Genomic DNA, 25,483 nt, shown 5'->3' with positions numbered 1-25,483 from the left:
TTAAACCACTGTTATCTTTTTGACCGAACAAAGGACTAGAATAGATGTACAGAATTTGTTGATACTCGTCTTAAGAAACGTACACATACTGAACCTGAAGAAATGAGTTTATGCATCTAACCTATTTATCAGCGCTGGCCTCTTCTCGCTTCTTCAATTTCAGCTCTTCGCCTGTAACACGCTGCCACACGTCCTGTACCTCCTCAACCACAGTCTCGAAGTGCGAGGTAGCATCGTAAGAACGAGTGATGAAGATGTTGTCCCTCTCTCCCGAAGAGACAGGGGTGTAGAGAGGGCTTACTGACACAAATCTGAAAACAAGTTGTTCAGAGAAATTTACTTGAGTAGCGAGTATTACACCCACTTGTCATATATAGGTCCCAGCAATTGAAGACCAGGGGCGATTTCAAGTTCAGGTTTATCCGTTTCTACGATGGTACTGACGATAGCAACATATACGTCCTTCGCGCAGACATTATGCGTCGAGGACACCATTGCGATGTAAATATCTGTCGTTGTGTTAAGCCGTCAAATCCAAGGGAAATTCGCATAGATAATAACATACCATTACGACGATTAACTTGGTTTTGAGGTATGATGATCTGAACACTGTCGCTGTCATCTGTGCCCGGGATCGGGTGTTTCAGGATACAGATCGCCCTGACTACTTTCCCATCCTCTACTACTCTGATCTTCCCTCCTTCAGATTCTTTGCCAGCACCGAAATAGCTTGGGTCACCGATGACTTGCTTAGCCTTGACGGTCTCACTGCCACTCCTTACTCCAACGAAGTTACCATCGGAGTCGGTGATGATTTCATCGATAGCCTTGTCCAGCATATATGTCCCGCCGTATATCGCAGAGAGTCGAGCGAAAGACTGAGGCAGTTCACCGAGACCATAGAGTGGGTAGATGTAAGGCGATTTACCATAGCGTGCCATGGAAGAAGTGTACAGCACAACACGAGAGTAGGTTTCGCGAGCAGGTTTTGTGATATAACTTGAGACATGTTAGAACTAGAGTCACTGAGATTAGTTGTTCACTTACTCGTCATCGAGATAAAGGGCCATAGCGTGTCCAATGAAGTCCTGGGTACCGGGTTCCAAACCAAACTTCTCGTACACGGTCTTCATACTATCTTTGTCAAGGTTGATGCCTGTATAGACCGGGCGTTAGTTTACGATGTCAACACCACTGATCTAGATGACGAACCTTGGTGGGTAGCTGGGTCTTCGTCCCTCCATCCCTGTAGAAATTCGAAGAATTTCTTCGCTCTACGTTTCTCAAACAAACCCATCAATGGACTTTTAACAGCTTCCATTTCGGTACTTGGAACCTTGGATATTCTGCCATCGCGGTACACGAAGCTGCCCGCGATCTGCTTGAAATCCAGGTACCGCGTGACGTCGGTGTGAACCAGGATCTTCGTGAGCTCACCAGAGGCAATGATGAACTTGGGGATCAGATCAACTGCATAATCGCGGTCACGGCCAAGTTCTGCAGGAGGTGCTTGATCTGGTCTGAACTTGCGATACAACTGCACGATATCGATCAGAAATCATGGATATTGTGATACCTATGAGCTTACTTGGGTCAAGTTTAGACTGGCACTGTCGCCGCCATAGTAATCATTCCTGTCCATGTGAAGGACCTTCTTGCCCTCCACGGATAATAAGCCTGACAGGATACACTCGGTCAAACCAGTGCCCAAGACTATAACCTGACACGATTGTCAGTGTTTGCATAAAGGCATGCTATGGAGAACGGAGTACATCATATTCTTCATCCATGTCGAGTCACTAGATATCTATGAAGGTTGAGAAGGGTTAAAGTGTACTGTTGTGAAGTGAAGAACAAGTAGACGTTAACGCGTTGCCAGTTGCAATCAATCCACAGTCCGTTAAGTATAGCACCATTACCCTAGCACGTGAGCGGGTGGCTGTCAGACAAGCGAGGTTCGGTGCCAGTAAGCGCAGCGTTAGTATTGCCAGCTATATAACACGAATGAAGGAAAGTGCGTATAAATAAAACTGTGATAACACTGCGAAGGAATATACGACGATGATTAATCAACAGCGCGCACTGTACAGTATAAGGTCTGCAACATGGCCTGTACTTATCAGAAGCCAGTGTAACCAGCTTTCCGACGCTTTGATTGACTTGAAACAATTTGGACATCGTCGTCGTCATCATCATCTTCAGTAGGCTTCCTTTTAAGAGGAGGCACGCGTAACTTTGCCCAGGATGGTGTACCGTGTTGTGTGTGGGCAGGTTGCCGTACTCGCTGCTTTTTGTAATGCCGGACAAGCTTCTCGAGGTCTTCAGTGATGTCGAAATGAGTATCATGAAAAGTGAAATATGGGGCATGAGCACCAACCTTCATCATTGTCGCTGTACAATTCTGCCCATGCCCTAGCGGACTTTTGAGGATGCTGCGCGTATCTAAGTATGGTTGTCGATGTTGCGATGAAACACTTACTTTGTCACTAAACTGCCTTAAATTTGCAACGGCCGTAAGAGCATCCCAGTCAGAGATGGACGCTATATACCTTGCGAGGACACGAAAATCTGCAGGTCTGGGAGCCGCTCCAGGTAAAGCCATCTCTTTGACGTCTTCTTCAGTATCATCGTCCAAGTCCCCATATTCGGATCCTATCAAGTTCGCAGAAGCAGCATCTTCCTCATCGCTATCGATAATCTCCTCAGCTGAATATTCATGCTCTCCGTCAGCATCAGCATCAGAGTCTGAGCCGTCTGATTCGAGGCGTGCTTCGGCCGCAGCTAGTATCTTGTCAGCAATGTCATGGCGGCTATGCCAATGCCCTGCCCAAGAAGTAGCAGAGTGGTGAGGTGCCTGGTGTGCTTTGGACTAAGTGTCTTAACGCAGATCAGGAGTGGAGAACGCTTACCTTTTCAGCCAGTTTCTCACATAATTCTTTCTTGGACAGCGAAGGATCATTCTTAAGCTCCCAACTGATGAACTTCAAGAAAAATGACCGGTCTTCCTCAGTATACTTGTTCCCTCTGTTTCCTGCTATGATTAGGGTTGGTGGCGTAGGAGAACGCGAGGGAACATCAGGAACAATGATGGAGGCATGTGGGGGGAGGAGGTTGGGTACATCTTGTGTTTGTGACGGGGCAGTAATGCTATTAAATGTCTTTCGTCCAGTAGGTTCTGGAGTCTTTGATGATCCTCCGTGGGCACGACTCGTGGGTTGCAAACGACTTTTAGATGAAGTAATAGGGATTCTTGGTGGAGGTGGAACGCGTTTGTGTGGTATTTGCGATGCTAACAATGATGGTGCAAATGGCTTCTTAGCACTTATAGGCTGATCGGAAAGACGCGACACAAGGAGGTCAAGCCGTTCGTGATGATCCAGATAATAGTCCTTCCACAAATTTGAAGCATGACTATTAACCTTTTGTATTCAAGATAAACATCAGACATTATCAAGTGCGAGAGAGAATACAACTGACACCATGCAACGCATCTAATGCTTGTTTATAAGTTTGTCCCTTATCTTTACTGTCGAAGAGGGCCCGGGCGATTACGACGTCGTCGTTTGGGGCAGAACCGACAGGCGTGTTCATCGTGAGCCAGTCTTGAAAGATCTGAAACTGCTGCAACTGCTGAGGCAGACCAGTGCCGTTTTGGACCTGAGGTTGCGAGGCCGCAGGGTTTTGAGATGTCATCTTAGACCACATACTTGGATTGAGAAACGCAGCTAGATTCTGTGATTGTGATTGTGCTGATGATTCTTGGCCACTGGCAGCCATAGCTGCAAAAAGGTCTGGTAAAGAATTGATATTCATCGCATTAGTAGTGGAATCACTGGCATGATCGTTATGCGGGATGGGTTCAGTTCCGGCGCGTCGGCTATTCGGACCTTGGGGTACATAAACTACCACCAGCACATCCATGGACCCCCTTTGCATCACACCACCATGTCTCTCACCCGCGTTTCTCCTCTGAAGTCTTTGTGCATCCGTTCTTATGCAACAGCAGCTGGTTTGAGCACAACAGCCCGTTCCAAGGCTGAACAGCTATCGTCAGATTGGAAAGGAACAAGTGCGACCGGTGGTAAAACCAAGAACTTCATTGCCGGCGATTTTGTCGAAAGTCAAGCTACAGAATGGCACGACGTTCTCGATCCAGTGCGTTTGATCCATATATGTATTCCATACTATCCTTTATTCTGACTGATTGTAGTCGACACAAACCTTGCTCTCACGAGTACCAGAAACAACATCCGCCGAATTCGACCAAGCCGTGGGTGCTGCGTCACAGGCTTACAAGACTTGGAGCAGAACCAGCGTGCTAACTCGTCAAAGATTTGCGATAGAGTGCGTAGGTGATAGAATAGGACTATTGAATCGAGGGATAATTAACATTTCCCACACAAGGCTTCAACATCAGATTCGTAAACACGCAGATTCCTTGGCCAGTAGCATCGTCTTGGAACAGGGTAAAACGTTTGCAGGCAAGCCCTAATACGTGTGTTGCATATTTTGCAATGTACTCACCACAGTGTACTAATATGTAGATGCCCATGGAGACGTTCTTCGCGGGCAACAAGTAGTCGAAAGTGCTATTGGCATTACATCGAATTTGTTGGGCGACAAAATCGAAGGTATCTATAATCTTTTGACACACGAACATACTTAGCTAAAAGCTACTCAGTTAGCAAAGACATGGACACTGAGGTCCGGAGACTGCCTTTAGGCGTTTGTGCAAGGTGGACGAGCATCGCTATCTGTAAACCTTATGTGCTTATAGGTTGTTTTGTTAACAAAATAGCATATCTCCTTTCAACTTCCCTGCGTTGGTCTCTTTAATTGTCAGTTGTGACGCTTGATATTCATCTACCCCTAGGATGATTCCACTGTGGTCAATACCTATGGCGACCGTCACCGGTAATACGCTCATTCTGAAACCTTCCGAACGCGATCCTGGTGCAGCTATGATTATTGCCGAATTGTGCGAACGCGCAGGTAGCTCCTATATCGTCACAATAACCTGATTAGTTCTCATCAGTTTTTGTATTAGGCCTTCCACCTGGTGTCGTCAACATAGTTCATGGCACTGTGCCTACTGTTAATGCCATATGTGATAATCCTTCGATCAAAGCCATCAGTTTTGTCGGTGGAGACCGAGCAGGGAAGTACATTTATGAAAGGTCAGTGCTCAGTGCATGATATTGTGTCCGAGTAACAATTGTGACTAACATCGCTATAGAGGTACCCAGAATGGAAAGCGCGTACAGGTCATTACCTTCATTCTATTTCTTTTGCATCTTCTTACGATGACCTCTATCTAGGCAAACCTTGGAGCGAAGAATCATGCCGTTATAATGCCAGATGGTTAGTATTAATCGCAATGTAATAATTCGTTCTTACTGATCACACCGATATCAGCAAATAAGAATCTTGCCCTGAATTCAATATTGGGTGCCGCTTTTGGTGGTAAGGATTCACTCTCAATTGGGTTATTAACGCTCTGCTCACTGCTACCTAGCCGCTGGTCAACGTTGCATGGCTATCTCTGTCGGTTCGTACCATTTTGTTTATCATCCGTCATCTCACTGATAGCGATACAGCCGTGCTTGTCGGAACTGCGCAATCTTGGCTCCCAGAGCTTGCTGAGCGGGCCAAGGCGCTCAAAGTCAACGGTGGTTTCGAAAAGGGCGCTGATTTGTAAGTTCATGGCATGTATGTGGATGTATATGTATATTATAACTGGTATCATCATAGGGGACCTCTTATTTCGCCTGCTGCGAAACAACGTGTCACTGGTCTAATCAGCTCCGTAGAGGAAGAGGGCGGTAAGATTCTCCTAGATGGGAGGAATGTCGTCGTTCCAGGTTATCCAAATGGTAATTTCATTGGACCTACAATTGTTGAGGCTGTCACCACAATGAAATGCTACAAGTATGTCTACCTCGTGCTTCAATATAAGTAATTTGCTGATCTTATCCACTCGTGTTTCCAGGGAAGAGATATTCGGCCCCGTTCTCGTAGTATTGACTGCCGACACCTTGGACGACGCTCTAGATATCATCAATGCCAACAAGTATGGAAACGGCACTGCTATTTTCACGCAATCTGGAGCTACAGCACGTAAATTCGAGCACGAGGTGAATGTGGGACAAATCGGTATCAACGTACCTATTCCTGTACCTTTGCCTATGTTCTCGTGGAGTGGAAACAAGGCCAGCGTTCTGGGAGACCTAGGGTTCTATGGCAAAAGGTGAAGATACCCTTCTTTCTTTTTGGTGTTGAAGGTAGCTAATTACTTGACATTCTGTATAGTGGTATCAACTTCTACACACAAAACAAGGTTTGTAATTCCCTTGAAGTATCAATATGCTTGATGTAACTTATATTTTGAACATATCTTCAGACCATCACGAGCTTATGGCGGGCAGAGGATGCAACTGGGAACCGTGCCTCCGTGGATATGCCCACGCATCATTGAGCTGATAAGAGCATTATCAGCATACCCATTTATTCACCGTGTCAGGAATCGACTCTATGATGATTGTACTACTAAGCTTGTCAATCGCTTCGAGGAGAACAATACTATCTCGTGGAACTGAAGCAGTGCATTTACTCGAAACTCACGATAGTAGACAGATTGCATCGTTCAAAAATGCTATAAATCGCTGAAACGAGGTGACTGGTCAACTTCGATACAAAAACTATCATTTATGCTCTAAGGCTCCTTGAACGATAGTGTGCTTGATCATTCTTTAGCGGCAATCTTATCCAGGAATGCGTTGGAAAGGTTTACGCATTGATGATAACACGCTTCGAATCCACCCTGAACACAGCATCAGGTCAAACCAATGTCAGCATATGCTAAGAGGTAAATAAGGTGAGGACTGCTCACGATACTATCATAGTAAGGATCTGCTATAGGTTTATTGTCAAGGTATGATCCCCACAGCTTTACATCGGCTGTTGCATCACGGGGCTTTATGCTATCCAGGTTGCGGAGGTTTGACTCGTCAGCAGCAAGAATGTACGAAAAACGAGTGAAATCCGCTTTGTTGACTTGACGGGAAGAATGATTAATGGGAACTTTGAACTTGAGATTAGGGAGTAAGACGATCGCCGTCAATACATGGAAACTACAGGCGAATTCAAGCTCTTACGCACCTTTCTACAGGTTGCGATTGTTCTGATACATACCCGAGTAAGCAATCAGGCGGGGGATGGAGTGACGAGCAATAACCAAAAATCACCTCTCGTCTGGGTCTTCGCCAACATGATATCCAGCGGTACCAGCGCTGTCCACAGTGATATCCAATCCTCTCTTTGATGCAACCTCCTTGAGAACAGCCTCGCCCATGGGTGAACGGCAAATGTTGCCTAGGCAGACGATAAGGACAGAGACAACCATAGCGATCAATGATAGAAGAATAGATCTACAGCTTTCAGCAGTTTACTTGGGTATAGATACAAGTCTTCCTGTTAGAAGCGCTCAGATCCTTTGCAACTGAACCGTATCGATAAAGCTGAGCTTGGTATCGCTCAGAGCCTGGATTGAAAAAGGCACTGGCATATTCCGTTGGCTGGAAGTGTGTAAACAGATTTCGGATTTACCTGTTTCACAGCTTTGAACAATGCCATCACCTCCGATACAAGTGTTTTTGACAACGATAGCCTCGCAGCCTGTCCTGCGTCAACGTCAAGGTTATTGTCTCATCCTTCCTATTTTGTTATCGAAACTCAAGGAAAGCGCTGGAGATTCTAGAGTACATCCTACGTATTCTTCAGACCAAAAAGATTTCCTTTACCTCGTATGATCTGGCATCTGACGAGGAAGCGAAGAGACTTTGGAGGAGAAAAGCACCATTAGGTGAGCCGCAGTTGCAACCCTGGAAATGCGAAACACGCTGACGTTCTTCGGCCATTGTCCTGTTCAGACAAACAACAGCTACCAGGTATACTTATCGGGGGGAAGTACCCAGGAGTACGTCGTTGCATTGCTCACGTTACTTGTTCCACTCTAACTTAAACGCAAACGCAACGATTAGACCTTTGATGAATTGTGAGTCGGATTCACTCATTGCAATAGCTGATACACATCTTTACATCTCCACAGTGAAGAAGCTGTAGAATACGACGAACTCGACACCTTCCTACGTCTGAAGGAAAGCTGGAATGTAGCTACCGACGAGGACCGTCCTGCACCAACTGTGAAACCTGTCGGTGTTCCCGGCGCAGTTTCTATCTCGCAGATGACCCCAGAGCACCATAGACCCAAGATCTTTGCATCGTCAGATTCACCTCTGAAGGGGACACCCGTGCCTGTGAACAAGAGAGCAGGCGAATACGACGTCAGTACGGAATTATCGGGTTTTGGGCTGCAAGGAGTTAGAGTGACGGATGACGATCTGAGAGATCTTGTGGAAGAGTTAGGACTTGGTGGAGACGAAGCTGGGGAGTTGGTCAGGAGTCTGGGCGGAGGCGTTGCCGAGGACGATAAGACAGGCAATAAAGATGCAAAGCCAGAGGAGGTTGCCACCGTCAAGCAAGATAGCGAGTAACATTAGTCTTTGGCACATGGGACACAATGTATATCTCCTGTAAGTATATGTAATAATAAATTCGTATAGCAATGCAATTCACAGTCAATTATATCAATCACTACTAGGAGAGGAATAAGATAGATAGACAAAGGAAGGCGAACAATAGCACTGATAGCTTGAAGGAGATATGTCGATGCGGCTGACGTGATAGATAATTCAAAGTTTACTCAAGGGCATGCTGACGAGGAATCCACCATCCAAAGCAATCGTGGCACCATTCACGTATGCACCTGCCCTACTAGATAGAAATAGACAAGTTCCTGCCACGTCTTCTGGAGTGCCAAATCGATTCAACGGAACTTTGGAGACAACGACATCGCCTGCTGCTTGTAGGAATTGAGCAGTCACTGGGCGCAGATAAGTGTGGTTGATGACAAAATTAAAATATAGTTAAACGTACTTTGCTCTGAAATGGACCTATAGCGAAACATGAGTTTATTTTCCACGAGTCTGTAAGCATGAGACTCACCGCAAGCGATCGTGTTGCTCACGATACCTTCCGGACCCAATCGACCACCAAGGTGCCTGCTGAGGTGGTGCAAACCAGCTTTTGCAGCAGCATAAGCATAGGTGTCGTGATCCGGCACGCCTATTCCCTCGACGGAACCAATCTATGAACCAACATTGCAGCCAGTTTGACTACAGCAAAAAGTAATAAATAGGAACTTACATTGATAATCCGCGCCGGATCATAATACACATTATTTTCTACCCCAGATGCAGCAGCCCGTAGCAGGGGAAGGAGCTTCTGCGTCAAGGTGAATACTCGCTGTAAATTCAAGGTCACAACTTTTGTGAAACCATCGTCCTGCCTCGATGGTCAGATCGGAATGAATTGACATAGCATAGAAACCGAGCACGCACAGGATGGTCATCGACAGGCGCTGCCCACGTTGCACCGGCATTGTTCACGAGCACATGCAACGCTTTTTCTCTGGAAGAGAGCTCGCCTGCAAGACGCTGGACTTCCTCGAGCTTTTGCAGGTCTGCGGCAAGTGCAACACACGAGCCAGGTACGAGGGCATTGAATTCCTTGGCAGTCGCGTCACAGTCTTTTGCAGAACGGGAAGTGATGTAGACCTGCCAAAGCAATAATCAGATAACCGAGTATGTAGTCTGATGATAAGGTCCCGGTTCAACTGTACTGCTAGAGACCTACCTTGGCTCCGTTTCTGACGTATCCTGAGGCAATCTGAAAATTTTACGAAATCAGCATTTTCCAACGCCATGATGAGCCTGTGCTTGTACACTATCTGATACAGACCATTTTTCCAATGCCCCGGGTTCCACCAGTGACTAGGACGACTTTGCCTGCGACGCCAAAGAGGTTTTCGACCTGAAGGGAGCTCATTGTGGACCTTTGAAAGCGTATATGCGCTGAATGCTCAAATGAACTAAAATATTGAGTTACAGTAGGGTCAGTTGAGACAATTGCATCCCTGGCTGGTCGGCTACTGTCATAATAATGGGAGAAAGGCGCCCAAAGCTGTCCTACACCGGCCAAGTGCACTCTTTCCGATGCCGGTAATATTGATGGAACGTTGCTAATGGATCGCGGACTTGCACTTCATCCAATCCGTTGATCCCTAATTGGTGGATGGAATAATCGCTATGGCGAACAAGACAAAATATACTCCACACGAGAAACCCTGCTGAGAAATGTAGCTATAACGAGCTTTCAAATGTTTCATTATGCGTGTACATTACGGATGAATGGTTTATCAATAATACATGTGGGGGTTCACAATCATAATCTTCAGGGCAAAGTTCAAGAACGAAACATGGTCCAGTAAGCCTAGCATACACTTCTTTTCAATGGACTTCATGTTTCAGAGTCAAAGAATTCTTCTGACGTTCGTGAGCGCCGACGTCTGATTATTGGGTCGGAGGCAGAAGCAGCAAGGGGGAATTCAGCAGGGACGTCTTCAGTCTTCGGTTCCTACGTAATGGATGGTGGTCAGAATTACAACCTAAGAGTTCGGGCCAGTTCACTGACCAATTTGCGTGTAGGGCTTCGGCTACCCGAAACGTTTCCTCTGGACCTCCTTCGACTGCGGAAGGGTTTGCTTTCGCTGGAATCGCTGCGTCCGACTTTCTTCCGTGCCATTTCACCTGGGTAAATCTTGCCGGGCTCAGTAACGTTAGAGTCGCCTTCGAAACGCCACTGTATAGCGGGTAGAAGGCAAGCTACGAGGACCAAAAGAGATATCGCAAGGAATGTAAGGAAAGATACGAAAGCTGATATGAGCGGAAAGCGCGTCACAAGGCCTCTGAGAGGGAGATATGCGTCAAGCATATGATATAAACCAAGGAAAAGGGTAACTCACCGAATGCCATGGCGCCGGACAATGCCTCTTAAAGAAGCGGAAACGACACTGAGCTCGCGACCCTCCCCAGTACCGATACTCTTCCAACCGTCCCGGCGTCCAAGCTCGATTTTCGCTATAACGCGGGAAACACCCGTAACATATGAGAGCAAAAGAGGAATATCCATATCAACGAGGCGGGCGGGGGAAGAGAAAAAGGGAATGTAACCACTGGAAGGCGGCAGCGCGATATACTTTCCCAGCATCTGATGAGTAAACGAATGCAAAGGAACAGGATTTGGCTTACAGGTCGTCGTATAGAAGTCAAGGTCCTGTTCGTAGGCGTTGAAAGTGTCAACGTTGTCATGAAATTACCAAGGGCAAAGTTGGACTCGGTGGCAGGGACCTCAAGATGTAGTGAAATATCGTAAGGCTGCTGAGCTGACAGATAAGGTAGCAATATTTCTGCGTAAGGAGGCACACCATCACTAGGACGCAAGATGTTCAGTGTGGTGAGGCTTGAACGGTTACAGGAGGAAACGTACCCATATTGTAGATGAATGGGAGATTCCCATCCAACAGCAACATTTTTCCACACATAGTAGCCAGAATACAACGAGAAAATTAAGATGACTGGAATGAGGACGAGACAAACGACCAATGGAATTATTTGAGGGGCGAAAGGGCGAAAGATACTAAGCATGCTGAAGAGGATGCGGAAAGGCCATAGAATGAAAGATAATACATTGGATGTTGTCGAGCCATCGTTTGATTCTGACTCTTGCAAAAGCGCTTTAGTTTCTGATTCGAGTTTCAGTCCTAGGCCTGGTGAAGACGCCATGTCGAATGCTGGCTTTCATGAAATGAAACACGCTCCTCCTCAGGTCACTGTTCAAGTTAACGTTCAAGCCACGTGCGGCACATCCGAGTCGCGTTTCCGCTGGCCACCCCGTCATCGCTGTCTGCGACGATGAGCACCAATGTTCAAAGCCTGCTGGGTAACAGCCCATCATCAGATGAGGTTTCTATTTATCTAAAGAGTCTTTCTTCGCTCGTTGATGGTTCTGATGCCGCTGTACCAGAAGTCAAATCATATCCAGATGCTGTCTACTTCAATTATTTCGCTATCGGTCTTAGCTTCCTCTTTTCTCCTCAAAATGGTTACAAACCAGCCATGAATCTCAGAAGGGACCAGATAAAAGATGATAGTCTGGTCCTCGACAGCATAGATGTCTACAATATCCCCAAGCTTAAACCTTTAGCAGCCAACTCGGGGAAATCCAGTCGATCTGCTGAACTTGCTTTCTCCACACATCCCGTGTCTCCCATCATTCTACCCCTGTCGATCTCAGACGGCACTTCTAGACCCCTGACGATAGAAATCATGCCTGATACGACAGGGCAAAACTTTGTTGCGTGTCTGGGAGAGCCTGAGCGAAAGGGCGGCGGTGCAGGCCCATCATCGGGGTCAATCGGCATATGGTGCGAATGGCCCAAGGATGGTATCATGGTTGAGTTTGGTGGAGACGAAGCTAAAGGACCTCAAGCATGGGAGAGGGGGAAAGATGCTGTCTGGAAGATCATCACTATCTTTCCACCCAAGGCGACATAGATTCATACAAGCTTAAGCTTAAGGTGAAGCTTGTGTCTGCCTGATGTTTACCTGACGACTAATTACGGTCTCGGACCCATAGAGTGCCTGTACATGCTGAACAGCAGTGTCTCGGCGTGTTAATGTCGATTGTATGTACGTTTCATGCGTTCCATGGCTCGTTGTATAGCAAAGGCTTTACATGTAATGGCTGTATGTAAGCTGATATATCGATAAATTAGATACAACTGATGGGTTGCTGCGCTCCACATAGAAACTTATATTTACACCCGTGGTATTCTTCTGCCCGTGGATCACGTTGTGTTGTACTGTAAACAGCATCCGTTCTCCACACCGTACATGTGAATCTCAGACACGCTTTAAGTCACCGCGCATCGCACCATTCTGGATCGACATTGGACCGAGACTTAAACAGAACCTTCATCATCAACATGGCTGCCCCACCCAATGTCACCACGACCGACCTTAGTGGAAGGTATCTCATGGTTAGTACACAGGCACTCGAAATACGCATGTGAACTTCAGGCTGGTCTGACAATCTTTACTACAGAACAAGTCTTTAAGTGACAGTACAGATGAGATCCTTAGACTGCAGGGCGTGTCTTGGTTCAAGCGAAGGGCAATCGCCACGTTCAGCCTGACACTCACCGTTAGCCACTACAAGGACGATGACGGCGTTGAGCACATCGACATTGATCAGACACTTTCCGGAGGTATTCCGGGAACGAGAGAGGAACGCACTCTCAACTGGGAGTCGCATCCCAACTACGACGATGTATTTGGCGCTGTGTTTGGAAAGTCGAGGAGAGTTCAACTCGAGGACGTTGACGATGAGTTCTTGAAGAATGGCTGGACTGCTGATACCGCAGAGCACGGTGGTATTCAGTCCTATGTGGAGAGCGATACCTCCAAGAGCGGAAAGACATGGACCGCAGAACAGGTGGATTTGGTTACTATGCAAGCATTCAACCGTATGGCTGACTGTCAGTATATTATAGATCTGGGGTTTCGAGGATAAAGATGGCGTTAGAAGATATGCCAGACATGTCAAGTTCACCAGCTCGGACAGGAAAGAAGGACCGATCTTGGCTCATTTGTACTACGACTATCGTGAGTAGCAACCTTGGTCTCAGCCTGAATACGTGAACTGATATTGCTTCATGAAGTTGGTAACTGACGGCTACGATACTAGCAAAGATCAAAAAGGATGTAATACCAAATTTCTCGTGCTACATGTATGATATCCTGATAATATTGAGGGAATAAATGACTCGTAGCAGGGTCCGTGTGGAGCCTCGCATATTATTATGTCCGAGGTTTAGGACTGCCTCGACCTATCGAGTCTCCACAAGCGGAATCAGTCCTAGAATCCTCCGTTCTTGTGAGGTCGATATAGCATGATATAAACATAAGAGATCAGTCAACATTCATCCCAACGACAGTCTGTGTATCGGGTCGCTGCCAGTGACAGAGGTTCAAAGAAAGTTCAAATTCGGGTTCGAACTCCCCTGATGAGGCACGCAAGCCCTAAGCTTACGTAACCTCGATCTAAATTAGGTACCCTATCATTGAACGTTTTCTCGCCATGGTCATGTTCGCAATGGGTCCCTTTGGCAACAACAAGCCAGACCACCCCCTCGTCTGATATATCTTACTGACATGGAACTGAGCGGTAGTTTGTCCACAAGTTCCCGGGAAACCCATATCGCCTCGAATATGTCCGACCAAGATCGCCCAAAACTCTCCGCAGACCACAGTTTTGAGCTCGAGGCCGCTGATCCTTATGAATCGCCCCGGAAATCCCTCTTGGGACGGTACAAGTCCTCTATCGCTGTCAAACACCCATCAATGTACGCTAAGACGTCTCGCATCCTGCGTTATATCAGGGGTCCCAGACCGAAACTAGATATGCCAGGTACGTCTACTACTTATCCACCCATAGCAGCTGAGATGCAGATGCTTTCAACAGACCCCACACCAATTCTTGGTCGAGATTACGTATTCAGAGGAAGAAGAATCCGCATCAGCCTCGAACCTGCACTCATTCGCATGACTCGGCCCCTCACTTCTCCTTGGTTATTTGTAGTTCTTGTCGTCGCTTATATTATCGGCTTTGCTTTCCTTACGAGGGCACAGTGGTTCCTCACACCTGCGTCATCCTTCGTTGGTTGCACGTCAGTGTACTGGGTTGAAAACGCTGGATGTGGCCTCGATGGACAGTCCTGCGCACCTTTCACAAACACCTCCTTTGATTTTCGATGTCCCGCTCAGTGCAGCTCTGTAGTGCTGCAGAATCCCCGAGCTGTTGGAAATCTGGAAGTTGACTTTGTGCCATTACTCGTCGGCGGAGGGGACGCCAACCAGACATATAGAGGAGACAGCTTTATCTGTGCCGCCGCGGTACAAGCGTTAGTACTACTACTTTGGCCTAATATCACAAATTAACTCAATAGTTTTATGATATCAGCGGAATGATAAGCGACTCTACTGGTGGGTGTGCTTCGGTCCAGCTTGTCGGTAACTTTACGAACTATCTGGCTACCTCCGCTTTCGGTCTGACCTCTGTCGGATTCCCCTCTGTGTTCCCGATGTCTTTCCAGTTCTCTCCATCAAACGTACTCACTCATTGCACTGACATACGAAACGGTGCACTTGCTTTCAACATACTAATCACGTGCCTCCTCTTCTTTGTTCTCCGTCCCAAACCGATAGTACTTTATTGGTGTCTAGTTTCCATCGGTTTCTGGCACATTGCACTCTTTTCACAGCCGCAGGCTACTCCGCCGCCACTCGACGTCGCCTTTGGTGCTTTCCTACCCACCCTTTTTGTATGTTACGCTTTTTGGCGTCTTGCCTTTCGTTTCACACTCCCGAATTTTACCGCCGCACCTATCGAAGCAGCTGTATGGTACTTGGCACCCTATTGGACGGGTGTACTTACGAACATCACAATGGACAAAATTCCAATCGATCGCCTGACGCCTGCTGACATCAAACAACAGCCGGGAGGAATCACTGCACTGATCATTATTGTTTTGATCTTGCTTGTTCTCGTGGTTAACCAAGTTCGTGTCATTCGGAAGACGGGATGGTTACCTCACTACCTTGGCTGGTATGTTATGGGCGGCCTGGTCACGCTGGTTCTATCACAGCTACCGGGATTACAGTTTCGGTTGCACCATTATGTTATATCTATGGCGCTCATTCCTGGGTGCGGGTTTCCAACCAGACTCTCAGCAATCTATCAAGGATTCTTGCTAGGCATGTTCCTCAATGGCGTTGCTGCTTTTGGTTTCGATTCCATCCTTCAAACTGCTGCTGATGTACGCTTGTTTCTATATAAACATACTGGTACTGCCTTTTGAGCTAACGGTCACACATTCAGCTTGTTAGAGATGGCCCTACAGGGTCTGCACTTCCCGATTTCTTGACAAATTCTACGACGTACGACGCTTCTATTCCCCTCACAAATCAAACAATATCATGGCCACCTCTCTCAAATGACCTGATCAACCAAGGGTGGAATGGATTTGCTTTGCTCGTGGATGATGTAGAACGGTATGCAGGCACCGCATTGAACTACTCGTTGGCCTCTTTACAAGCAGGCCTTCCGCATTTCTTCCGACTTGCAGTGAGTCCCTATATCTTTTTATAGCACCGGGTTACTGACTGCGGACCCTGCAGCTTACGAGTGGGACCACAGTCGGTGACTTCACTATGGCCGCCACATTGTGGCCGAACGGGACATGGGTTGATCCGCTCCCAGGACCTTCATAATTTATTCTGTTTTAGCACATTGTATAGACTTTGTAGAAGAGTCTGCTATATTGTAGTTGCACGAACTCTTGGAGTACTAGTAGTGTTGGAGGACTTTTCGTTTCATTTTGTGTTTTGTACCCACGTCCTTTATTTATCTCTTTATTTTGATGGCACGCGGCCCTCTGTACTGCAATGTTGCTGTTGGTTACTATTATAACTTGAAAGCACGGGCGGCCACAAGTTGCACTTTTCGAATTCGTATTTCAATTAGGGTCACCTCCATATTCGGACATGTGGCACGTTCAAGGAGAACGTCCACAGTAAATGCGGGAGCACATAAATGGCCTCTTGGGCTATCTCGCTTGGGCATCTTGACCTTAAATGTCATCTTCATCTTGTTCTTCAGCAAATCTAACGAGCAGGTCTTCAAGTTCAAATATCTGGTTTGCTCGACCGCAATGTATGTTTCCTCGACCATCACTGGGCTGGGAGTGCGCATCTTACTATGACTATCGTTGCAGACTTTACCCATCTCGCTGAGAATGACGGGTGGGCATGCGATGTCTGCGTATCAGGGCACATGGGACAGCTCGAGTTCTCCAGCCTTCGTACAGCAGTGCAACACGAGCGCTCTTCCCCCGATCATGCCCGCTATGTCTCAGAATTTGACTGGTGGGATCGGGATGAGAGCGGTTGGGAAGTCGACGTTCCGCCATTGACGAGCGAAGGACTGCGTGCACAGGAACGACAAACGCATGTTGACCATGTCCACGAGATGGTCCCGTTTTGGAGGAAGGCGGTGGAGGCTGCTGAGAGGGGGGAGGTGCTAAAGTTGGAGGAGTTCCTCGATCGGTTGGAGGCGAGGGGTCCGTGGGGTACTTTCGATGATATCTGGGGCGCTCAGCCTGGGACGGGTAAAGATGCGTGGTCTGCTTGGGACGATGATGGTGGAGATAAACACTGGGGCAAGGTGGAACCTTGGGCAGCTAGAGACGATGATTCGGTTAAACGACCGGCAAGAACTAACTCCTTTTGGGGCGATAAGCCAGACCATCTACCCAGACAAGAATGTCATCCCAGATCAGGGATTGGGGAGAGAGTTGTAGGTCAAGGGCTAGGACGGAAGAAAGCAGTCGACTCGCCAAGGAAGGATGATACCTACGGATTTGTTGAAGCCATTGCCAGGCAAGAAGCTGCGAATGAGGAACGAAAACAAAGGATGCATGTGTTTTACAAGGTACGCCTATCTCATCCTATGGCCTTCCTAGTTCCCTTGATTTGACAGTTTCCAGATGCCTACCCACCAGAAAGTGCAAAAGATTCAAGAAATGATATATTTCCTCCGTGCAAATCCTATGTAGCTACCAGTTTGAGTCGTGGATATCCATCTGTAGTGCATATCGTATGAGGACATTTTCTTATCTCTATCTGTTGTTATTAGCGACTGGAATACGCCATATATGCCTGGATAGCTTTGTGTATCATAGCCCCTAGTCAAATGCATCCCACTACACCTGGACCGGGGTACCTGGCTTTTGCCTTGCAGTAAAACATATACATCGCAGCCAACTGACTGATTTCAACAGCTGAAGGCCAGACGTCAAACGCTGGAGGATAATATTCACAGAATTGTTATTTGATAATGTCTGAATGAAGTAAATCGCAGCGCCCCTAACATGGAGTTACACGTGACGAGATCAGGTATCCACAGCTGGAATCGCTATGGTCACAGTTCTTGTTCACTACCACCACGATGTCGAACTTACCTTTGCCTAACGGTTGGATCCAGGAGTACGATAGCACCCACAACCATCCATTTTGGGTTCGTTGAACTTGTTCTTGCCATATTTCTGGTTTCTTCTAATATCTCTATGTTTGCTGTTTCAGGTTGATACGACGACTGATCCCCCTCGAGCAATCTGGGTACATCCTTACGAGGATGAGCAGTTTTTGTCAGAAAACCCAGAGATAAAGAAAAAAGTTACTGGCCGATTTAAACGCACCGTTGACACTGACACGGATGAACCACCCCCGTATGAGCAGGTTAGACGTCATTCATACAGTGGAGATGTCAGTTCATCGGTACCTAAACGTCGAGATAGCGTTTCTCCTGAGATACCATCAGTAGAAAACGTTAATAATGAACACAAACGGGGTGTGTTTGGACGACTGAAAGACAAGGCCATTGGCACGAAGGAAGAGAGGGAGGCAGAGAGGAAACGCAAAGCAGAAGAAAGGGCTCAACTTGAGGAGCAGTATCGTCAAGCTAGGATCCAGAATCTACAAGCACGTCAGACCTCGCGAGCCAATTATGGGCAGTACGATGGTTACGGTTATCCAGGCCGAATGGGAGGATATGGTCCACCGATGGGCAGTCCATACGGCTATGATGGCTATTCACGAAGTGCATTTGGTGGACGTGGGATGGGGATGGGAGGAAGTGGGATGGGAATGAGAGGTGGAATGGGAGGTGGCATGGCTATGCCTTTGCTGGGTGGTTTGGCAGGAGGATTACTCCTGGGAGACTTGTTAGATGGAGGGTTTGGCGGAGGTGGCTTTGGTGGCGGTGGATTCGACGGGGGAATGGGAGGTGGCGGGTTTTTCTAAAACGTTTCATTCTTTCTACACCTCTTCTTCCATTTTTTTCGAGGCTAACGGCTTGCTCTCGACATACGATGCGTTATTATCGCTATAGCTCCAGTGTAACAAGGACTTTATTTCTTTCATAATTATTTTGTATTTGAGGGTTGAGACGTATGGTATCGCGAACATTTGTGCCTCTGTTTGTTGTATGTGTTACCCTGTTATCAAGTTTTTTGCAGTGGAATACCAGGCAAAGAGTTGTTTGCTGGTTGAGAGTTACGGAGAAATGAGTAGGCATTCGAGCGTGCGAATTTGCCCATCAGCCTATTCCAGGATTCGGGTTACAGTTTAGCTGGAACGTGTTGCATACTGAATAGTTATTCTCCCTACCTTCCACCCAGAAATTCAGAGTCTGCATAGGAGCTGCGTATAGAACATAGACTGAAATTCAAACAAATGGCTCCCGCTTTACCGTCATCTCTCAGCCCTCATATCTGCATTTTGCCGTCTCCGGACCTAGAGGAGCTATTAGAGTCCTCGTCTTTACCCCCCTTGCCTCAAATACTCCAGTCCTTTTCTCCATTACCACAAGGTGTGACGCTCTGGGATTCTTCTGACACGACATCAGCTAAAGTTCTCCTTGTCTAGTCACCACACGGACTACGTCCCTGACATCCATCCCACATACGTCTTTCGCACTTCGATTTTCTGACTTATCGGACATCGAAGCGGCATGTCGTGAGGACGAGGAGCAACGTGCAGAACGCACACTAGACTGGATTGGCGAGCGTATCAACAAGTCTTGTGCAAAATGGGTAGAGGATATCGAAAAAACACCCGATAAGGATGCTATACGGACTCCCTGGTGGGATGAGCTACGGCGATGTACAGAAGGAGAGCTTGTTCCTTCAAGGACAGAAGGTTGGAATCACCCTGTTTCAAGTGTGTGACCATTACTTGATGTGTCTAGAGACCACCTCGAGCTATTGATTTGTTTCTTGCAGTCATATTAGCTGTGTCTACTACAGCACCCAATCCACTCCAAGCCATCACAGCCCTTCACTCGAGAATGCTGGATTTTCCTTCATGGGTAGATACTACTCATTTCATATACACTCTCATCATACACCCCCATAATTCTGCGCTGTCTGACGAAGAGTACGTATTTGTCTGCGTGCAACTGATGACCTCGAGTACTTGCTGAGTTTATCTACGCGTATAGAGCAGGAGCTTTGTTTAATGCTGTCAAGAAACAATACGGTCTTCAGAGTTATCTTCTCCCTCTTTCATTACCATCACCTCCGCCGCCACCAGTGCCAGTACCTGCATTGATGCCTCGTCTTCCGCCCCCTTATTCTACGGAAAAATCAAATGGCGCACCCGATAATTCACGCGGAGAAACTCGTGTAGCACTTAATACTCTTAAAATGGCAGAGCAGGATATCCAACAAACTGCAAAGTTCACTCGCGAATTTGTTATCATGAGTCTTGTCCCATGGATGGAAAGATGTGTAGTTGAATGGAATGAAAATGTATCGTTGATTACTATTACTTATCATTTATGACGGCAACTGACTTCATAACATAGTACTCGTCAAGCCGACGTCTCCCATCGCGTCTTTTCTCCTCTACTCGCCGCCTTTTCGGTTCAACGACATCTTCCAATGCAGCATCAGCTCACTCATCATCACCTTCTGTTTCGTCTTTACCTAGCCGCTCACACACATATAGCGCCTCACAGGCATCTATGACAGGCTCAACCATCATGAAGACCCCTCCATCTCAGCAGCGGCGATTAGCTGAATTTGCTACTGTATTAGGTGATATCAAACTCGCCGCGAATGTATGGGAATCTTTGAGGAAAGAAGGAAAAGGCGGTTCAGTAAGTATTGATTTCGCAAGGATACGGCAACTTACATTGAAATGCGTAAATTGTATTTCCCTCAGGATATCCTGCCTTTGTTGTCCGCACCTTCCCCCACCGTTCCTTTGCATGTCTCGAATGCTCTGTCGTCACTCTTTGCGTCAAGTGTGGAACTTCCTTCACTCTCTCAGCTCCGTGCTCTTACTTATGCCGTGCGTTGGGAGATTGGCATCTCACATACTGAATTTTCTGGTAAAATACTAGAGGGTGAACGTTGGCTTGTTTGGGCGGCTGGTACCGTGCGTTCATGTTTCTCCATTCAAGCTCCACTTGACACTGATTGTGTTAAGGACCAATCAAGGCAGAAGAACCGCCATCTGCACTTCTACTAGCACAGGCGGCGATGTTGAGTGCGCGAAAACCTGCCAGCCGGAGGGCCGCTCTGTGGTACCTCTCTGCTGCCAATAGACTGGAGAAATGTGGCATAGTGAGTTATGTTTAAGGTTAAGTATAGTATTAGTTCATTCCTCATTCCAATCTTAGAAACCGCTTACTATGTATTTTCTGCGAAAAGCGCACGAACTTTTCAAGATGAGGCCGGATAAAGCTCTTTCTCCGTCTTTTTGGGAATCTGAGGGGAAAGATTCCACAGACTATCATGGTTTCGATGCGGTGATGTCAGGCATCGAGCATCCGCTAGGTATAGTTCTCTTTACCGTTACACGCAGACCGCTCAATTTGTAATGTCAAGGTAGACTACTATACACCACGGGTGATCTTTCAAGCGCTGTGCGCTTTTTCTTGGGATTGCTAAAGCCACAGTCATCATTGGGTCCTGGGACAAGCCGATATGAAAACGAGGAGAACAAGGCAATTCCAAGTACTGACAAAGTCTTTTTGGAAGATTTCCGTGTGGCTTTCGCAGTGCGCCGTTTACTCTTGGCCGATTTATCTTGTGTTTAATTCATTTTCCTTAATAGCATTTTAAATCTACATCAGGCGAGGATGTTACACTTCCCGAATTGAAACTACCTTTCACCCTCGCTGTCTTAAATCAAACTAGAATTCGATTTCCCAGAGATTCAGTGGGTGGAGAACAAGCCGAGTGGGACAAACGTGAGGAGACGTGGGTCGAATTTTGGAAATCTCGTGGTAAGGAGAAATTGGAGAAGAGTGGGAAAGGTGCCGTTGAAGGTACGTTCTATACCCGAATTCGAGAGCCATGACTAATCATCAAGGAATAGAAACATTTTGGGTGGATATTGTCCTGCGTAATCCTCTTGACGCCGAGATCAATATCTCAAATGTCACTCTAATCGTAAAGGAATCGCTATCACATGACCCGCAGTCCGCCAGCACATTCGTCGAAGTAGAAAACATTGAGGAAATCACCCTTGGTGCTAGGGAGTCTCGCACGGTACGTGGCTTTAGTGCTTTACAAATATTTATTAATGCTTATCGCCTCACTTCAGGTTCCTATTTCTATCAAGTCCTGCAGAGCAACATCCCTCATTGTCTCCCATGTCACTTATGATTTTCTATCGTTACTTCCCTCGACTGAAAGTTTAGCTCGACGAGGACGCAGATTACAAGATACCCCTCAGCAGAGACAAACTGTCATGTATGCGCCAGATATTCACGTGAAAGTTGAAGTGGAAGAAGCTAGCCAGAAACTTAATGTTGTTTTCGCGGACAGTACCCCTTTAGAACTTCTGGAAGGCGAGCGTAAGCCAATAACGATCCAAATGTACAATGCGGGCAAACGGAACTTGGGAGATATATGGATGATAACAGGTGCTGATGATGAGGTTTGGTTAGGCACAGCCGAAACTGCATCCTCCAGTAAGCTCTTCGCTTGGTAGACATTCTAGAACTAGCTAACATGAACTCAGCTTCCCCGACAGATGATATATCGACGGAGATATTCCACTCTGATAATAAGCTCCCTTCCTGGACACCAATTCATGTCGAACAGCTGGAGAACACCGAAGACAGCTCTTCTCTAGATCCGGGAGCATGTGCAGAGTTGAACATCGTTCTTCACGCAGGGCCTAATTCACATGGGAGTCTTTCTGTACTCTTCGTCTATCGGGAGGTAAGTGTTGATGGATGAGTCCTCTATGGCTCATCAGCTGATCAAATGTATGGGCTTATAGCAAGGAGGCGAGACGTTCCATTGCACCAGGGCTATGCGCAACGTCGAAATTACGCCTTTACTTAAAGCCTCCGCAACCTCGCAACCTAGCCGCTCGGACCATTCATTTTCACTGAATCTTGAGCTGGAAAACGTTTCTAATTCAAATCCAGTGCTTGTAACTCAGGTCACGACCATTAGCCCAGCTTGGACGTGCACGCCTATATCAGAATTATGGTCGTAAGTGCTATTGAGATCTGTCAAAACGAGTCCTTTTTGACTTCGCATTTCATCAGAGAACCGCTGTCTTCGCATCAAACGGCACATCTATTCCTCGGTGCTAGTACATCAAGTAAAAAGCCGCACAACGCGGAAGGCATTACAGCCATCGTCAACTATGCCTCACAGAAGCTGAGCGATGTCCTCCAAGGTCATAGCATTGAGCCTACGGATCCGCCTCCTATAGACCTTATATGTAGTCATATTTCAAAGGTGAACTATAGCTTGAAATATTTTTTTTCTGATAGAGGCTAACTTTACACCATAGGGCGACATCCGTTCTGTGAACGGACCTTCGACCTGTCGTTTCATTCGCAGTGGGCGAGGAAATATCATATCTCGATCTTTGAAGAGATCGTTTCCCCACATACCAGCTCCTTCTCATCCCCATATTTTTCCACTATATAGCCCACTTTCTGTTGACGTGATATTCTATTGGGAAATTCCATCTCAACGGCGGTCAGGACACTTATTCCTATCCGATATCACACTTGGAGCTGGCCACGCGGCATTACGAGATATTATTCAGGAAGCGGAGAGCACCAAGGCGAAACGCAGCATGTATGCAGAAACGCAAAGAGAAAAACATGAAATTCTGGAAGCCATTCGGGACAGCGAATGGAATGTAGAGACGAACCCCACTGTGATTGCTGTCGAGAGTGGACGCACAGTGGAGCATGATTTTGCAAAAGGGTGAGTTGTATCTGCAGTTGAATAGGCATTAATTAATTATCCATATTGTTTTAAGACCTTGTCAGGCACAAGTAGGATTCACTATCCGAAACTGTTCCTTGACGCATTCCTCGCGTTTTCTACTGAGGTTACAACCCCGAACAGACGAGCCTTTACTGTCGTCGTGAGTTGTTTCAGACACATGCATGTCGTTTATGGTCAATATTTACTGTTCGCTGTAGAACTTTTCTCCCCCCTTGCTACACTGGTAGACTTACGTTTCGTGGCACCCTCAAACCATCGACGTCCACCACTGCGCGTGCGAAGCTATATACCACGTGTCCAGGAATATATGCCCTTGTAGGCTGGTCCTTGGAAACCGAGGTCGGCGAAGCATGTTCTCAGGAAGATTCTGAATGGAAGACGAGACATCGCTACATGCAGCACCCACGTCCAGGCGACGAGTCTTCGATCACTGTTTCTGATGTTTCTGAGCCATAGCTATAATATATATATATATATGCAACGGGATATTTAATATGAACATAGCATATGATATATGGTATTTCAAGAAATCGAGGAAAGCAGGGGCCAAAAGATCACTGAAGAGATTTGGACCCTTGGTTGCCTCGTTCTTTCTCTTCTTGCTCCTTCTTTGCAGCTGCAAGGCGGATCTTCTTGACTCTGATATTGAAATAGGTCTAGAGAAAAGGTTGAAATCTAATGATTGGACGCGTTGATTTTTTGCACTTACACCGAGGGTAAACTGAATCAAGTTGAAGAAGGGTACCCAAAGCTGTCAGAGAAATGGTGTCAACACAAGGCCTCGACTCATAAGCGTGTATATTACCTCAACAGGCACGAATCGTTGAGCTATGGTCATCGAGATCGGTGATATGAGCCACGTAATCTATAAAAACCATTTCAGCTAGCCGTACTTAACGTCAGCACAAACTCTGCTTACACGGATAACTGAAAAGAAGCCTCCCTTCACAGTGCGAATGACCTCTTGCAGCGACTTGGCACCGTTGATGACTGCCATCGAGGACAAGAATGCCGAAGTCTGAATTGGTGCAACCAACAGATTGCTAGCCAATATTTGTGCAATTCTGTACTTTGTGCCTGTCTTTCCTGCAAATGCCCTCTGCAAGAGGCCAACGAGGATATGGCCTAGTGGGGCAGACACGAAGAAGCCATACATGGCCATCTTGATGGCTTTTGAGTTAATATGAGCTTGTGCTAGCACATTCGACAAAGCCGAGGCGTCTTTCGAAGGACGCCTGATGGGGACACCAGCGACATTTGACCCAATGACTTCCTGAAGGAAGGAAAATGTCGCTGTCAAACAAACAACTGTCAGCGCCAAAAGTGATGATATGTGATGCTACGGCTTAATGCTTTACCAGAAGTAAGTGCTTTCGTACGCAGCGGGTTTGTAGCGAGCTGGACGAGATATTGAGCGAGCAAGGGGTGTACGACTGGTTTGCCTACTGCAGAGCTCATGGTGTCGTGTAAGGATGCGTGCCCTGCAAACTGAACTGACCGGTTGATTATAACAAATCTATAACCGGTATCGAAGCTACCATCTCACGTACATTTACATAATATTTGGATCGGACGTCACATAACATCACGTCATTTTTCAATGATCTCAAACGTCACGCTCAAAATTCAACTTCG

The 25,483-nt window shown here is 46.9% G+C and overlaps 13 protein-coding genes across 13 annotated transcripts; 7 read left to right on the top strand and 6 right to left on the bottom strand.

Moving 5' to 3' along the window:
- Positions 1 to 16: 16 nt before the first annotated feature.
- Positions 17 to 1,874, bottom strand: SERLADRAFT_376219 (uncharacterized protein; the record flags this gene model as incomplete). The annotated part of the gene is made up of 7 exons (XM_007312746.1): positions 17 to 311; positions 365 to 509; positions 566 to 999; positions 1,048 to 1,156; positions 1,213 to 1,537; positions 1,589 to 1,720; positions 1,773 to 1,874. 7 exons carry the CDS (start codon positions 1,788 to 1,790, stop codon positions 122 to 124), a joined length of 1,353 nt encoding a protein of 450 aa, XP_007312808.1.
- A 468-nt stretch (positions 1,875 to 2,342) lies between these two features.
- Positions 2,343 to 3,591, bottom strand: SERLADRAFT_345204 (uncharacterized protein; the record flags this gene model as incomplete). The annotated part of the gene is made up of 5 exons (XM_007312745.1): positions 2,343 to 2,432; positions 2,480 to 2,854; positions 2,910 to 3,225; positions 3,295 to 3,419; positions 3,478 to 3,591. 5 exons carry the CDS (start codon positions 3,589 to 3,591, stop codon positions 2,343 to 2,345), a joined length of 1,020 nt encoding a protein of 339 aa, XP_007312807.1.
- Positions 3,592 to 3,890: 299 nt separating this feature from the next.
- Positions 3,891 to 6,693, top strand: SERLADRAFT_376211 (uncharacterized protein; the record flags this gene model as incomplete). The annotated part of the gene is given in 18 exon segments (XM_007312744.1): positions 3,891 to 4,155; positions 4,211 to 4,344; positions 4,405 to 4,481; positions 4,545 to 4,631; positions 4,682 to 4,736; positions 4,799 to 4,822; positions 4,874 to 4,992; positions 5,048 to 5,177; positions 5,237 to 5,264; positions 5,319 to 5,361; positions 5,416 to 5,463; positions 5,516 to 5,548; positions 5,598 to 5,694; positions 5,752 to 5,928; positions 5,990 to 6,247; positions 6,310 to 6,337; positions 6,401 to 6,649; positions 6,667 to 6,693. 17 exon segments carry the CDS (start codon positions 3,946 to 3,948, stop codon positions 6,473 to 6,475), a joined length of 1,623 nt encoding a protein of 540 aa, XP_007312806.1.
- On the bottom strand, positions 6,659 to 7,441 carry SERLADRAFT_376209 (uncharacterized protein; the record flags this gene model as incomplete). The annotated part of the gene is made up of 4 exons (XM_007312743.1): positions 6,659 to 6,820; positions 6,890 to 7,087; positions 7,159 to 7,180; positions 7,245 to 7,441. The coding sequence occupies 4 exons, from the start codon at positions 7,400 to 7,402 to the stop codon at positions 6,743 to 6,745; spliced, it is 456 nt and encodes a 151-aa protein (XP_007312805.1).
- A 670-nt stretch (positions 7,442 to 8,111) lies between these two features.
- SERLADRAFT_359056 (uncharacterized protein) lies at positions 8,112 to 10,100 on the bottom strand (the record flags this gene model as incomplete). The annotated part of the gene is made up of 6 exons (XM_007312742.1): positions 8,112 to 8,941; positions 9,064 to 9,205; positions 9,265 to 9,402; positions 9,459 to 9,674; positions 9,754 to 9,786; positions 9,859 to 10,100. 6 exons carry the CDS (start codon positions 9,943 to 9,945, stop codon positions 8,751 to 8,753), a joined length of 807 nt encoding a protein of 268 aa, XP_007312804.1.
- Positions 10,101 to 10,254: 154 nt separating this feature from the next.
- On the bottom strand, positions 10,255 to 11,806 carry SERLADRAFT_455231 (uncharacterized protein; the record flags this gene model as incomplete). Its single annotated transcript, XM_007312741.1, has 5 exons — positions 10,255 to 10,533; positions 10,591 to 10,864; positions 10,922 to 11,154; positions 11,208 to 11,388; positions 11,446 to 11,806. 5 exons carry the CDS (start codon positions 11,739 to 11,741, stop codon positions 10,417 to 10,419), a joined length of 1,101 nt encoding a protein of 366 aa, XP_007312803.1.
- Positions 11,807 to 11,831: 25 nt separating this feature from the next.
- On the top strand, positions 11,832 to 12,877 carry SERLADRAFT_455228 (uncharacterized protein; the record flags this gene model as incomplete). Its single annotated transcript, XM_007312740.1, has 2 exons — positions 11,832 to 12,535; positions 12,595 to 12,877. The coding sequence occupies one exon, from the start codon at positions 11,871 to 11,873 to the stop codon at positions 12,510 to 12,512; it is 642 nt and encodes a 213-aa protein (XP_007312802.1).
- SERLADRAFT_455225 (uncharacterized protein) lies at positions 12,833 to 13,989 on the top strand (the record flags this gene model as incomplete). Its single annotated transcript, XM_007312739.1, has 4 exons — positions 12,833 to 12,997; positions 13,063 to 13,452; positions 13,511 to 13,622; positions 13,679 to 13,989. 4 exons carry the CDS (start codon positions 12,944 to 12,946, stop codon positions 13,687 to 13,689), a joined length of 567 nt encoding a protein of 188 aa, XP_007312801.1.
- A 371-nt stretch (positions 13,990 to 14,360) lies between these two features.
- On the top strand, positions 14,361 to 16,289 carry SERLADRAFT_344480 (uncharacterized protein; the record flags this gene model as incomplete). Its single annotated transcript, XM_007312738.1, has 5 exons — positions 14,361 to 14,427; positions 14,482 to 14,920; positions 14,980 to 15,835; positions 15,898 to 16,143; positions 16,197 to 16,289. The coding sequence occupies 5 exons, from the start codon at positions 14,361 to 14,363 to the stop codon at positions 16,287 to 16,289; spliced, it is 1,701 nt and encodes a 566-aa protein (XP_007312800.1).
- Positions 16,290 to 16,635: 346 nt separating this feature from the next.
- On the top strand, positions 16,636 to 17,795 carry SERLADRAFT_376182 (uncharacterized protein; the record flags this gene model as incomplete). The annotated part of the gene is made up of 3 exons (XM_007312737.1): positions 16,636 to 16,731; positions 16,793 to 17,508; positions 17,564 to 17,795. The coding sequence occupies 2 exons, from the start codon at positions 16,852 to 16,854 to the stop codon at positions 17,630 to 17,632; spliced, it is 726 nt and encodes a 241-aa protein (XP_007312799.1).
- Positions 17,796 to 17,893: 98 nt separating this feature from the next.
- Positions 17,894 to 19,095, top strand: SERLADRAFT_444484 (uncharacterized protein; the record flags this gene model as incomplete). Its single annotated transcript, XM_007312736.1, has 2 exons — positions 17,894 to 18,093; positions 18,159 to 19,095. 2 exons carry the CDS (start codon positions 18,025 to 18,027, stop codon positions 18,876 to 18,878), a joined length of 789 nt encoding a protein of 262 aa, XP_007312798.1.
- A 215-nt stretch (positions 19,096 to 19,310) lies between these two features.
- Positions 19,311 to 24,304, top strand: SERLADRAFT_432574 (uncharacterized protein; the record flags this gene model as incomplete). The annotated part of the gene is made up of 18 exons (XM_007312735.1): positions 19,311 to 19,446; positions 19,503 to 19,796; positions 19,859 to 20,012; positions 20,077 to 20,386; positions 20,443 to 20,736; positions 20,802 to 21,017; positions 21,080 to 21,205; positions 21,262 to 21,418; positions 21,470 to 21,642; positions 21,699 to 21,912; positions 21,963 to 22,135; positions 22,191 to 22,560; positions 22,611 to 22,813; positions 22,875 to 23,092; positions 23,149 to 23,344; positions 23,400 to 23,824; positions 23,880 to 23,987; positions 24,046 to 24,304. The coding sequence occupies 18 exons, from the start codon at positions 19,311 to 19,313 to the stop codon at positions 24,302 to 24,304; spliced, it is 4,026 nt and encodes a 1,341-aa protein (XP_007312797.1).
- SERLADRAFT_455214 (uncharacterized protein) lies at positions 24,302 to 25,378 on the bottom strand (the record flags this gene model as incomplete). The annotated part of the gene is made up of 5 exons (XM_007312734.1): positions 24,302 to 24,504; positions 24,558 to 24,599; positions 24,654 to 24,713; positions 24,768 to 25,141; positions 25,207 to 25,378. 5 exons carry the CDS (start codon positions 25,304 to 25,306, stop codon positions 24,403 to 24,405), a joined length of 678 nt encoding a protein of 225 aa, XP_007312796.1.
- Between the last annotated feature and the right edge of the window lie 105 nt (positions 25,379 to 25,483).

This window comes from Serpula lacrymans (assembly GCF_000218685.1).
Source record: "Serpula lacrymans var. lacrymans S7.9 unplaced genomic scaffold SERLAscaffold_1, whole genome shotgun sequence".
Lineage (NCBI taxonomy): Eukaryota > Fungi > Basidiomycota > Agaricomycetes > Boletales > Serpulaceae > Serpula > Serpula lacrymans.
This window is presented reverse-complemented; position numbering and strand designations above follow the sequence as displayed.